Source organism: Rhinolophus hipposideros (assembly GCF_964194185.1).
Source record: "Rhinolophus hipposideros genome assembly, chromosome: 15".
Taxonomy (NCBI): domain Eukaryota; kingdom Metazoa; phylum Chordata; class Mammalia; order Chiroptera; family Rhinolophidae; genus Rhinolophus; species Rhinolophus hipposideros.
Window position 1 is genome coordinate 29,652,153 of NC_138061.1, and position 13,781 is coordinate 29,665,933.

Genomic DNA, 13,781 nt, shown 5'->3' on the forward strand with positions numbered 1-13,781 from the left:
TCATTCCCAATTCTCTTTTCTTTATATGACTAAATCTGTCCTTTCTAGACCACATACAAGCCACAGTTATCTTTCCTTTTTCTGAACTCAATGATTTAAAGAGATTTTGAAACATCCATTTGACGTTTAACTATGTGCTGCCTTACATATTTTTCTCTTTTAATTATTTAGTATTATACATGCCAGCATATATATAGGACAAAGAAGAATAACAAAATGAACACCTGTGTACCCACTATCCAGTTTAGGACATAGGACGTTTCCAGTAACCTTGAAGCCCTCTGTGATCACCTCCCAATTGCAGCCTTCTCCCTCCCCTGGAGAAGTGATGTTATCCTAAATTTGGATAATTCCTTTAATCTTTATAGTTTTATCAATCTGAATATATTCCTAAGCAGTATATAGTTTAGTTGTGTCTGTTTTTGACATTTATAGAGAAATTTCTTGTCTAAGTTACTCTTTTCACTTAACATTTTTTTGGGGGGGCGGATTCATTCACATAGATGTATGCATTCACTGCAGAGTCAGTCTTATGTGAATATGCCACTAATTATTTTCTATTCTGTTATTGATGGAGATTTGGGTTATTTCAATTTTTCCCCCCCGTCACAAATAACCCATGTTGTCGATGTGCCCCAGTGCCCAATCTTGGACATGTTCTCTACCTACACTCACTCATGTAGGATTCTCATCCAATCACGTTGCTTTAAATACTATCTTATTTAAATGTAAATTAAAGTAAACAATTCAGTTTCTCAGTCACCTTAGCCATATTTCAAGTCTCATGTGGCTCCTGGCTACCATATGGGGCAGTGCATATATAGAACGTATCCATCATCACAGAAGCTTTATGAAACTGGCCTGATGTATGTTATGACAATTCCCAAATGTATATTTCTAGTCAGAACCTCTCCACAGAATTTCAGATTTAGGTAATAAGCTTCCTACTCAATATTTGTCCCTGGGTGTCCAATATATATCTTGAACTCATGACGTCCAAAACCTATCTCCAGATCTTCTCCCTGAAAACCTGCTCCTCCCACAGTCTTCTCCCCCAACTCAGATAATGACATCTCTATTCTGTTATGGGAGCCTCGCTTTGTGCTGTGCAGTGAAGAATTGAAGGTCAGCGAGCTGATTAATATGCAAGCAGGTTTATTAGCGATATGTCCTTAGGAAAGAGAAGGGGCCTAGCAGAGATGGGGGAAGGAAGGGAGAGAGAGAGACAGAGAGACAGAGAGAAAAAAGAGAAGAGGAGAGGAAGGAGAGAGAGTGAGGGCAAGAGTGCTGAAGGGCCAGAGAGAGAAACAGAGAGCCCTTGTCCTGAGGACTTACATTTTGCTGGGTGGGGTGAGAGAGTTACATATTGATTTGGCCGGAAAAGGTGGTATATGCTCTTCCAAGGGAGGGTGTGACCCCCTAAGATGGGTGGGGGTCTGTTGACTCAGGTCCTTATCTTGCTCCAGACCACCTCTTGTCATCTGTTGTGGTAAAAGCAGATATGTGGCTGGAGGCAGGTAATCAAAGCTGGTTATGAGCTTTTTCTGCAGGCACTGTGGGACCCCGCCCACTCCTCCTCCTCTTCCTCCTCCTCCATTTTCTAACTTCTACCTAACACTTTTGCTTGTTTAGGCTAACAACTTTGAGTCCTTAACTCCTTTCTTGTTCTTATATCTCTCATCTAGTCCGCATATAGATTCAGATTTAGACCATTTCTCAGTCGCCACCCTAGCTCTTTCTGATCACACCTTTTTACCCAGATTACTGTCATAGTCTCTTAACCAGTTTCCTTATGCACTTGCTTCTCTACTTACAGCCTTCTTGTCACCACTGGCAGCACGATCGTTTTGAAATCCAACTCATATACCTTTGCTAGGGAATGCTTAAAACCTTGTATTTGATCCCCATTTAGTTGATGCTGATTCACTGGGCAAGAGAGAATATTTTAGATAGAAAGAATGGTATTAGCAAAGGCTCAGAAGTAAGAAAATTCACAGTATAATCAAGGGAAAGTGAGATTTTATCCTATAGGAAGTAGAGAGCCTCAGATACGTTTTGAGCAGTAGAGTGACATATGAAAGCTATGTTTTTGAATGATTAATCTGGCTGTTTTTTGGAGGCACGTTTGAAATGCAGGCAGAGATTGACGAAGGATAAAGAAGTAGTGCAAAAAACAAGGAAAGGAGAGTGTCTGCAGAAGATACATGTGAAAGAAGATTCAGCTGCTTTGATTGGGTAAGTGGGGAGATGGAGGAGTCAGAAAGGCCTAAGGTCTCGGGCTCACGTAACTTTGAGATTAGTGCCAAGATGAGCCTAAACTAGGAGGGACCGCCAGGGTAAGGAAGGCTCTTGTTGGGGAGATTTCAGCTGCAGGCCATGCGAAGCAGTCCAGCCTAGTGAGATGTTGGACCTGCCTGTGCTGGCTGGTTTTCTAAAGGCATGACAAGGGAACTGATTGGTCAGGTGCAGTGGTGGGGCACAGGGGCAATGGTGTAGGCATTTCAGAGCTGACTTTTAACCAGGGCCTCCCAGGGCAGTGGACAAGATGGGGCAATCCTTAAATACCCAGAAAGCAAACCGAAATGATGACCCAATTTGTGGTAGCTCAAGGAAGAGTACAGTTAAAAGATTAGAACTAGGTTGATGAGTCTTGAACTACTATTGGAGTTTCTTAAATTTCCTCTGCCTAAGGATAGGAAATAGGTCCAGAGGCTAGAACAAAACTGAGCTGTGTAGGGGCTGGGTAGACTCAGCTGTGAGGCTCTCGCTGCTGTTGCTAATGTTAACCATGAAAGGTTTAGCAGCTAATATTTATTGAATGCCTGTGGTGGGTTTTGCTTCGTATTAGGAGTGTTCCATATAATGCCTTGATTCATGGCCACAATAATTCTGTGAGAGTGGTATTGTGGTTATTTTATTTTTTTCAGAAAAGGAGATTGAGGCTCAGAGAGATTAACTTGTTCAGATTCACAGCTAGTAAGTGGCTTAGCCAGTATGAATTCAGGTGGGCTCACTAAAGAACCTCAGGGATTGGCCATTGTATTATCTATCTTCTTAAAGGTAGTTTGGCATCTCTGGTAGAGATGGGGAAGTCAGAACAAGGAGATAGTTTTGGAAGGGATAAACATGGTAAATGGTGAGGTGGTGGTATTCAGTCTGAAGCGATTGTTGGATAGGCAAGGGAAGACTGCAGGTTGCCTTTGAAATGTGGGTGGAACTTGATAAAAAGATCTGAGCTGGTTTCCTACATCTGAGAGTTGAGTGTAAAGAGACGGTTGGCGACATTGACATGGATGAATATATTGGAAATATCTGTGTGAAGTTGCACACGTCCCAGGTTAAACTTGGAAGAATGCAGACATTTCGGGGGAAGGAGGAAAGAGTTGGAGAGCTTGGGGGCTAGAGAGGCAGAAGATGACATCAGAAGCGGATTGGTCAGACGTGCCCAGCCAGAGAGGTTTTGAAGAGAGTGGGGCCTCTGCAAAAGGTCAAAGACCATTTCAGTGGTAACCTGCAAATAAAGAGGAGGGGACACAAGCTAAATTTCATGCAGTCCCCTGGAGTCATTTTGAAAAAATGAGGTATTGAATTTGCAGCAATTAGATGGCAGCTGAGAAAGAGCAGGCTTGAGTGAAAGCATGGTGGGGGAAATAGGGAAACTGGTAGTGGTGGCTGAAAGGAAGAAGCTAGTGGAGGAGAACAATGTCTAAGAGAGAGCCTGAAAAAAATGGATATGAAGGTACAGGTGAAGAGGATAGCATTGGAAAATAAAGATTTGTTCACAGTAGGTCTTAATTTAGAAGGGCAGTTGCTTATGAAGAATTTTTTTTAAAAAAGGTAAACTGAGGCCCTTATAACTCTTGGCCTCCGCTTTCCTCATTTGAAGAAAGGATCCTTCTAATTCTAAGTTCTGCCTTTTTTTTTTCCATGTAGAAAAAGGTCCAGTAGGTAGTATGGGTTCCAATTCAGTTAATTGGATGATCCAGCTTTATAGGCTACTTTATTTTAGGGCATGTAGAGTTGTATTTGGGGCCTGGAGATCTGAAGGAGCAAGGGTCCCCTATAATGGTATCCCTGGTACCTAGCACAGTTTCTGGCACGTAGTAGTTGTTCAGCATTTGTTGAATAAATTTATCCAAGACACAGACTCCTGGAGGTAGGGAGCCCTAGTAATAAACACAATTCAGTTTTTGTTCACAATTTGCCATTATCAAGCTCTAAATGTCAGTGTAGCAGTGTGTTTCTTATTATAAAGAAATTATAGGTTGGAGTGTACTTCCAAGATTTCTGGTAGTTTTGAGTTACTCATAGGAATTAAGTTGGTTTGAAAAGGGATGGGACCTAAGAACAGGGACAGTGTGGTGGGAAAGAGCTCTACATAAAAAGGCTCAATTCAGCTAGAGTCTAGTCTTGGTTTTGCCGTTAGCTTGACTGTGTGGTTGTGGGTGCTGGGCCTGATCAGCTTTAAAATTCCTACTACCTCCATGAATCTGAGACCTTATGTTTTTTAACAACTCTAGATTTTCAAGATCGTGAGAGGTAGCTGGCCAACCAGAATTCTTAAGGCTTGAAGCCTGTACCCACTGCCGCCACTTGAGACTGCCAAAGCACTGGTACAGCAGCTGCCCTCTCATTACTACCTCTAGAAACAGTCTTGCCAGTAGTGACGGCAGCAAGACCCAATCACCCCCTTCTCGCCCTCCCTGAAGAAGCTCCAGATGGCGTCTTCCATGGGCAACGTGGCCGATAGCACAGAACCAACGAAACGCATGCTTTCCTTCCAAGGGTTAGCTGAGTTGGCACATCGGGAATATCAGGCAGGAGATTTTGAGGCAGCTGAGAGACACTGCATGCAGCTGTGGAGACAAGAGCCAGACAACACTGGTGTGCTTTTATTACTTTCATCTATACACTTCCAGTGTCGAAGGCTGGACAGATCTGCTCACTTTAGCACTCTGGCAATTAAACAGAACCCCTTTCTGGCAGAAGCCTATTCAAATTTGGGGAATGTGTACAAGGAAAGAGGACAGTTGCAGGAAGCAGTTGAGCATTACCGGCATGCATTGCGTCTCAAACCAGATTTCATCGATGGTTATATTAACCTGGCAGCTGCACTGGTAGCAGCAGGTGACATGGAAGGGGCAGTACAAGCTTATGTCTCTGCTCTTCAGTACAATCCTGATTTGTACTGTGTTCGCAGTGACCTGGGGAATCTGCTCAAAGCCCTGGGTCGCTTGGAAGAAGCCAAGGCATGTTATTTGAAAGCAATTGAGACACAACCGAACTTTGCAGTAGCTTGGAGTAATCTTGGCTGTGTTTTCAATGCACAAGGGGAAATTTGGCTTGCAACTCATCACTTTGAAAAGGCTGTCACCCTTGATCCCAATTTTCTGGATGCTTATATCAATCTAGGAAATGTCTTGAAAGAGGCACGGATTTTTGACAGAGCTGTGGCAGCTTACCTTCGTGCTTTAAGCTTGAGTCCCAATCACGCAGTGGTGCACGGCAACCTGGCTTGTGTATACTATGAGCAAGGCCTGATAGATCTGTCAATAGATACCTACAGGCGAGCTATTGAACTGCAGCCACATTTCCCTGATGCTTACTGCAACCTAGCTAATGCTCTCAAAGAGAAGGGCAGTGTTGGCGAAGCGGAAGACTGTTACAATACAGCTCTCCGGCTGTGTCCCACTCATGCAGACTCTCTGAATAACCTTGCCAATATCAAACGAGAACAGGGGAACATTGAAGAGGCAGTTCGCTTGTATCGCAAAGCATTAGAAGTCTTCCCAGAATTTGCTGCTGCCCATTCAAATTTAGCAAGCGTACTGCAACAGCAGGGCAAACTGGAGGAAGTGCTGCTGCATTATAAGGAGGCTATTCGCATCAGCCCGACCTTTGCTGACGCCTACTCTAACATGGGGAACACGCTGAAGGAGATGCAGGATGTTCAAGGGGCCTTGCAGTGTTACACGCGTGCCATTCAGATTAACCCTGCATTTGCAGATGCCCATAGCAATCTGGCTTCCATTCACAAGGATTCGGGGAACATTCCCGAAGCAATAGCTTCTTACCGCACTGCTTTGAAACTTAAACCTGATTTTCCTGATGCTTATTGTAACTTGGCTCATTGCCTGCAGATTATCTGTGACTGGACAGACTATGAGGAGCGAATGAAGAAGTTGGTCAGTATCGTGGCTGACCAGTTAGAAAAGAATAGATTGCCCTCTGTGCATCCTCACCATAGTATGTTATATCCTCTTTCTCATGGCTTCAGGAAGGCTATTGCTGAGAGGCATGGGAACCTCTGCTTGGATAAGGTTAATGTCCTTCATAAACCACCATATGAACATCCAAAGGACTTGAAGCTCAGTGATGGTCGACTGCGTGTAGGCTATGTAAGTGCTGACTTTGGGAATCATCCTACTTCTCACCTTATGCAGTCTATCCCAGGCATGCACAATCATGATAAATTTGAGGTATTCTGTTATGCCCTGAGCGCAGATGATGGCACAAACTTCCGAGTGAAGGTGATGACAGAAGCCGATCATTTCATTGATCTTTCTCAGATTCCATGCAATGGAAAAGCAGCTGATCGCATCTATCAGGATGGTGTACACATCCTTATAAATATGAATGGTTATACCAAGCAAGCTCGAAATGAACTCTTTGCTCTCAGGCCAGCTCCTATTCAGGCAATGTGGCTGGGATACCCTGGGACTAGTGGTGCAATTTTCATGGATTATATCATTACTGATCAGGAAGCTTCACCAGCTGAAGTGGCTGAACAATATTCTGAGAAGCTGGCTTATATGCCCCACACTTTCTTTATCGGTGATCATGCTAATATGTTCCCTCATCTGAAGAAAAAGGCAGTCATCGATTCTAAGTCCAACGGACACATTTATGACAATCGGATTGTTCTGAATGGCATCGACCTCAAAGCATTTCTTGATAGTCTACCAGATGTGAAAATTGTCAAGATGAAATGTCCTGATGGAGGAGACAATGCAGACAGCAGTAATACAGCTCTTGATATGCCGGTTATTCCTGGGAATGCTATTACAGAAGCAGTTAATGAAATGATTAACAGAGGACAAATTCAGATAACAATTAATGGATTCAGTATTAGCAACGGACTGGCAACTACCCAGATCAACAGTAAGGCTGCCACTGGAGAGGAGGTTCCCCGTACCATTATTGTAACCACACGATCTCAGTACAGGTTACCGGAAGATGCTATTGTCTACTGTAACTTTAATCAGTTATATAAAATTGACCCTTCTACTTTGCAGCTGTGGGCAAATATTCTGAAGCGAGTTCCTAATAGTGTGCTGTGGCTGTTGTGTTTTCCAGCAGCAGGAGAACCTAACATTCAACAGTATTCACAAAACATGGGCCTTTCCCAGAACCGTATCATTTTTTCACCTGTTGCTCCTAAAGAGGAACATGTCAGGCGAGGCCAGCTGGCTGATGTCTGCTTGGACACTCCACTCTGTAATGGGCACACCACAGGGATGGACGTCCTCTGGGCAGGGACACCCATGGTGACTTTGCCAGGAGAGACTCTTGTTTCTCGAGTTGCGGCTTCCCAGCTCACTTGTTTAGGTTGTCTTGAGCTTATTGCTAAAAACAGACAAGAATATGAAGACATAGCTGTGAAACTGGGAACGGATCTGGAATACCTGAAGAAGATTCGTGGCAAAGTCTGGAAGCAGAGATTATCTAGCCCTCTGTTCAACACCAAACAATACACAATGGAACTAGAGCAGCTCTATCTACAGATGTGGGAGCATTATGCTGCTGGCAACAAACCTGATCACATGATTAAGCCCATTGAAGTCACTGAGTCAGCCTAAATAAAAACTACGCACGGGAGAATTACCCCGGTACCTGAGCCTCAACCTTTTGGAAAAAAGGGAACTAGATGATATACTTTTTACTTATCTGTACAGTATCATGTTGCAGATGGGTGACAAGTAATAATAGAATAGCACAGCCAAACTTGCTTCCTGCATGATAGGGAGAGTCACGAAAGATGGGAAACAGCTATTCTACAAGAAATTGCCATGGAATTTTTCAGCAAGCAGGTGATACATAGGTCTGGAATGTCTGCTCTCCCTTGGTCTTCCATGGGATAGTTAATACGTAGGGACATCAAGATTGTCCACTAATTTTCTGATTCCATGGATTGACTGAGTCTTTTGAATTAAATTTTTTCTTTATATTTGGGGTATTGGAACTTTAAAAAATGTTTGATTTCAGGTGTTTTTATTCATGTGAAATGTATATGATTCTCTTTAGATAAGGTTTTAAGCTAAAATGTTGCTCCTTGTTTTAGTTTCTAAACTCTACAGATTAGTAGGGTCTTTGCTGTTGTAGACTTTTTGTAGGTTTTGTAAACCACTTGAGCCTAAAAAAAAAAACTATGTTAGAACCCCAAAAAGAATTTTGCCTTGCTCTCTATACTATGGCTCTGAGAAGAGGCAGGCTATTATAATTGATTAGAGTCATGATGCTAGTATAATTGAATTTCTGGCAGTAGAGATTATATAATTGTTTTCTGAAGTGATATATAATAAAGAATATATCTTTGACAACTCGTGACACGTATCAATATTTGCATTCAGTTGATACTCTTAACAGTTTTTATTTTTTAAATAGCTCTGGTTTCCTTTGTAATATAACAACGTTTCAGTCAAGATGAGCTTATGAGGAAGATAATACTGCTTATTTTGGAGCTTTATGTCACAAAGGATCCAAGTTCTCTTGCAGTAGTAAACTGAATAAAAAATATCCAGCAACTCAGTGACTGGCATAATGGGCCCTGTAACTCATCATTTTCTTTTCTTCTGTTCACAAAAGAGAATGGCTTGTGGGACAAACCTAATGCATAATTGACTTGCTTAAGGAATGAGATTCTGAATTCAGTACATGCACTAGTGATTTTTTTAAAAGAACATGTGACATATCACATAAATACTAAAAATCAAACATCCTTCCCTTTAAAGGACAACTTAATCATTTTAATATATGGCTGATTTTTTAAATTAATTTTCGATATTCATCAAAGTAATGCAGGCAGAGTTTTAAGAGTCAAATCGTACTAAAAGGTTTACAGAGAAAAACAGTTTTTCCCTGCCTACACCATCCCTTAGTTCCTGCTCCCAGAGGCTGGCACATTTAGCTCTTTAAGTTATTCAATCATTATTCAACTCTATTTATTTTGAAGTTTGTATTAATATTCGTAAGTAATATGCTATATTGTTATTTCTTCATTTCTTAATTTTTGGAGTTATCTGTTGATTTGTTTTTATGGTAGGTAAACATTTAGTTCTTTCCTTATCTTTCCTTCTTGCCCCAACTTAACCAAAACAGTTATATCACAGATTTTGGATATAGCAGTGTTTAGACTATTAATGACTTTATAAATAGTGTTCACTACCAAGCCAAACAGTATAACCTGATTATATTCTTTTTATTGTTCGTCTTTTGGCTTTTGCTATTTTGTCGTTTTTTTAAATTTTCTATTTACTTATTTCTAATTCTTCCCGCTTGCTCCCACAGCAGTTAGTACAATTTTCCACATGATCAAACCTATTTATTCCATATTTTTTCTTTGGAGACTTTCCTTCTAGACACCTTCTCCAACCCCCAGCTGCAGTGTGGACTAATTTTGCTCTGGGCTTGCTGCAAAGGGGTTGCCTGGAATTTCCCTTTGCTTCTCTCTTATAATGGATCCATTTCCTGGATCAACTATTTCTGTCTTGGTCTGCTCCTTATTCAAGAGCTACATATAATATTTGGAAGGTGTCTTCCAGTAGCTTCTTGAGAAACAGCACATAGGAGATAACTTTTTAAAAGATCTAATGATTTCCTGAACCGTAAAGTGGAGATCTGCGTTTTGGTGTGATTCTACACATTCGTAGAATAAGTCTACAAAATCGAGAGAGATGACCTGAATGGCTTCTACTTCTCCATCCAGCTTTAGAATTCTAGGATTCTAAATTCTTGAGAATTAAGTGATTTTTAGAGATCATCTAGCAAATGGTTAAAACAACAAACTTTCAGAGAGACCCTTTGCAGGACTTTGACAAAAAAGGCATAGACATCTCTTATGTTCTCCTTTCTTTTGTTTTCAATTGAACTTAAAGATTTGCTTTTATGGAGCAAGTACATTTGAAATTTTGCTTTTCAAATAAGAAAAAATTAAAACAAACATTAGTCAGTTCTATTTTTTTCCTTCTTTCTTCAGTAGGTGAACGTTCCCACCTTCCCTACTTCCCTTGGGCTAACTCTGTGGTTTTTATGTCCTGCTGATGGCCAATTATCATCACCATTCACATCTCATTAGCTGCCATCTGAAGAGACTGGGAGTATTGGTCACAATTTAATCTAGGTAAAATATTCCTTCCAGAGCTCAGAATCTCTTCCCCGGAAGATATCAGTGAGCTCGACTCCCAGTTCTGAGTTTGTACTGCAGACTACTGTCCTGTAACAAAATGTCAGTGTGATGTAGTGGAAAAATCATTCTGAAGTGGTCAGAAGACCTGAGTTAAAGCCCTCTTTGGCATTTTTGTTATCTTGAATGGGTTAATTTGCATGGGCCTCTTTTTACTAGGCATGGGACTAAGTAGCTTCAAAATCCTTATTAGAACTAATTTTTGATTTCTGAACAACATTGCTTCTTGTATAGTTCTTTTTCTTTCCTCGTGCTAAACTGTCACTACCTCATCACTTTGTATTGTTTTTATTTTAGAGACTTAGTCTGGCCAGCTCTAAAGCAGGCTGCTGTGGACCAGTATGCTGGGATATGGCATGCAGATAATGTTCTTTTTTTCAGTTATTTTTAAAATGTGTGTCAACACGTAAAAATCCCGAAAGTTCAGACCCTTTAGGGAAAATGTGGCGATCTGGTGACACTGGTGCACATTCTTGCCTGGCAGCAATTGGCCTAAATTAAGATTTACTTTCCTTTCAGATGAGCGTGTATTCCTTTACACCACAATTCCACCTCACTCTGCTTTGCTCACTTACATTACTTCTGACCTGGTAAGCAGTTAAATTTGTGGCCTCAAGTGATTGGAGGAAATCAGTCTTATTACAGTAATCCCCTTTATTTTCAGGGGATACTTTCAAAGACCCCTCCCCCACAGTGGATGCCTGAAACTGCCCATAGTATGCAATCCTATATACTACACTATGTCTTTTTCCTGTACATACATGCCTATGATAAAGTTTAATTTTTAAATTAGGCACAGTAAGAGATTAACAATAGTAACTAATAATAATGAAATAGAACAATTATACTATAATAAAAGTTATGTGAGTGTGGTCTCTATATCTTTCTGATAACCAATCTGATCACCGAAAACTGCTATGTGACTGACAGGTAGGTAGCATATACAGTATGGATGCGCTGGACACAGGGATCACTCTGTCCCAGGTTGGACAGAGTGGGAGAGCAAGAGATTTCATCACGCTACTTAGAATGACGTGTAATTTAAAACTTAATAAATTGTTTATTTCCAGAATTTTCCATTTGATATTTATATATGTATTTCTTTACATTTAACAAATTTATTCATCATGCAGAGAAGGGAATAGGTAATGGTGAAAAATAGTTCTCAAAAACAATAGTATTTGGATGCCAGTGAACCTTTTAATATTTTTGGACCATGGTTGACTGTGGGTAACTGAAACTGCAGAAAGCAAAACTGTGGTTAAGGGGGAGCTATTGTAGTTTTTGGTGATACTGCAGGTTTTGGGTAGTACTAAAAATGAAACAAAATACATACAAATTGCTCAGAAACTACAGAAATTATGTAATCAGGACTACCCCTGGTTTACAAAGAATTCTCACATTATCGTATTTGATCCTTATGGCAACTGTGTGTGATTGACAGAAATGAAAAGTCCCCCAGTCTTGAAGAAGTTTAGACAGCTCTGCTGCCTCTGAATTCACTGTGTTGTCTAGAACTGGAGCAAGGTGGAGTGAGAGTAGGTGGGTGTAGAAGAGCATGTTAAGTTTGCTTCTAGGAAAGTAGGTAGAGCTATAAGCCTGGGCTAGGTGGTCATGCGTGAAAGGAGTAGCAAATCAACTCTCAATCCTTGAGGTGTCTCTAGAGATACCCAACAAGAAGAGCCCAGGAAAGAAAGAAGCAAGTTGAGTACATTAGGGTCTCTGGTGGGTCAGGACACATAAATAAAACAGATGGAAACACTGACACTGGGAAAGTAACGATTCCTAGAAGCTGAATAGACAAGATAATCTGGCCTGTTAGACACACAGTTAAAATAATAGACTTGTTAAAAGGTAAAATGGATATTTGTATTTAAACTTATGAATCAACCAGCCAAACTGGTACTAATTAATATCATGATTGAGCAAAATACAAAACATCTTTCTACAAATATTGGAGTAATGAACAAATTAGGGGTTGCAGTAATGTAAACGTTAGCATGTATCAGTACTTCATTTCTTTTTATTGCTGAATAGTATTCCATTATATGGATATACCACATTTTATCCATTCATTATCATCCATTAATTTCATACAATAATGTTTTTCATTTTTTATAAGTTTTACACTTCTTTTCAACTTTTTTCTTGAACCGTTTGATAATAAGCTGCCAATTTGAGGTCTTAAAACACTGTAATTCTTTAGTGTGATTTCCTGCAAACAAGGACATTCTATATAACCATAATACCATAATTCCTTAGTGTGATTTCCTGCAAACAAGGACATTCTATATAACCATAATACCACCATCAAAATCAGAAAATTAACATTGTGACATTGTTAGCATGTAAACCTCACATCCCATTCAGATTTTATCAGTTGTCCAATTATACCCTTTATTGAAGATACCTTAAATGAATGCATTCAGTTCAGAGTTAGCATTGTAGTTGTACCTCTTTATTCTCCTCAGACTGGGATGGTTCCACAGTTAAAGCCTTTTATGACCTTGACTCTTGAAATCTACAGACCACTTTGTAAAATGTCCCTAATTTGGGTTTTTCTGGTATTTCCTCATGATTAAATGCAGATTACCCAGCTTTGGCAGGAATATCAAAACAGCTGTCTACATTTTCATTGCATCCTATCAGGTGGCACTCAATGTTGATTTGTCCTTCATTGATTATATTTACTTCTATCACAGTAAGATAGTTCCTGCTAGCCATCTCCACTATAAAGTTACTCTTTGCCCTTGGTATAGTATTTTCAGGAGAGATACTTTAAAACTGTAAATCTAATCTTCATCAGACTCTCAATTCATTTATTTGTATCAGTATGGATTTACGATGTTCTATTATATTTAAAGGATTTTAATCCAAAACTATCATTATTTAGTCCGATGCTCAAATTGTCCCAGATATGGGCTGTGGGGGCCCTTTTAAGCTGGCTCCTGTATCCATTTAATATCCATCATTCTTTTAACACTTTATTTTTTGGCACAATAAGATGTTCCAGATTCATCTTGTACTTTCCCTGCCCCAGTCCTGGAATCAACCATTTCTCTAAGGAACCCTGATTCCTTTTAGTGGAGAATAAAATTTAGAAACCAAGTTCTTAGTGCTGGGTGTACTCATTGCTGTTTAGGAGGAGGAGCAGGATCGCTGCTCCTAGGCTTTCATAGAGCTAGAAATACACGTATGCAAATGTATATATATATATATGAATATTTGGTCCACAGATACATTTACATCTATAAATATTTGTTATTTGCATGCACAGATGAGGTCTGAAAATTAAGTTCACGAACTCATTGCTAAAATT

General features: G+C 40.1%; 2 protein-coding genes across 6 annotated transcripts in view; both read left to right on the forward strand.

The window, feature by feature from the left end:
- IDE (insulin degrading enzyme) overlaps positions 1-13,781 on the forward strand; it is a 112,846-nt gene that overhangs the window by 16,713 nt on the left and 82,352 nt on the right. The window lies entirely within an intron of this gene.
- Positions 2,120-8,600, forward strand: LOC308508482 (UDP-N-acetylglucosamine--peptide N-acetylglucosaminyltransferase 110 kDa subunit-like). The gene is made up of 2 exons (XM_081075229.1): positions 2,120-2,235; positions 4,521-8,600. Exon 2 carries the CDS (start codon positions 4,719-4,721, stop codon positions 7,857-7,859), a length of 3,141 nt encoding a protein of 1,046 aa, XP_080931355.1. The 5' UTR covers positions 2,120-2,235; positions 4,521-4,718; the 3' UTR covers positions 7,860-8,600.

Excerpts from the sequence above, each read along its gene's own strand:
- LOC308508482 (XM_081075229.1), top strand. The coding sequence starts at position 4,719 with ATGGCGTCTTCCATGGGCAACGTGGCCGATAGCACAGAACCAACGAAA.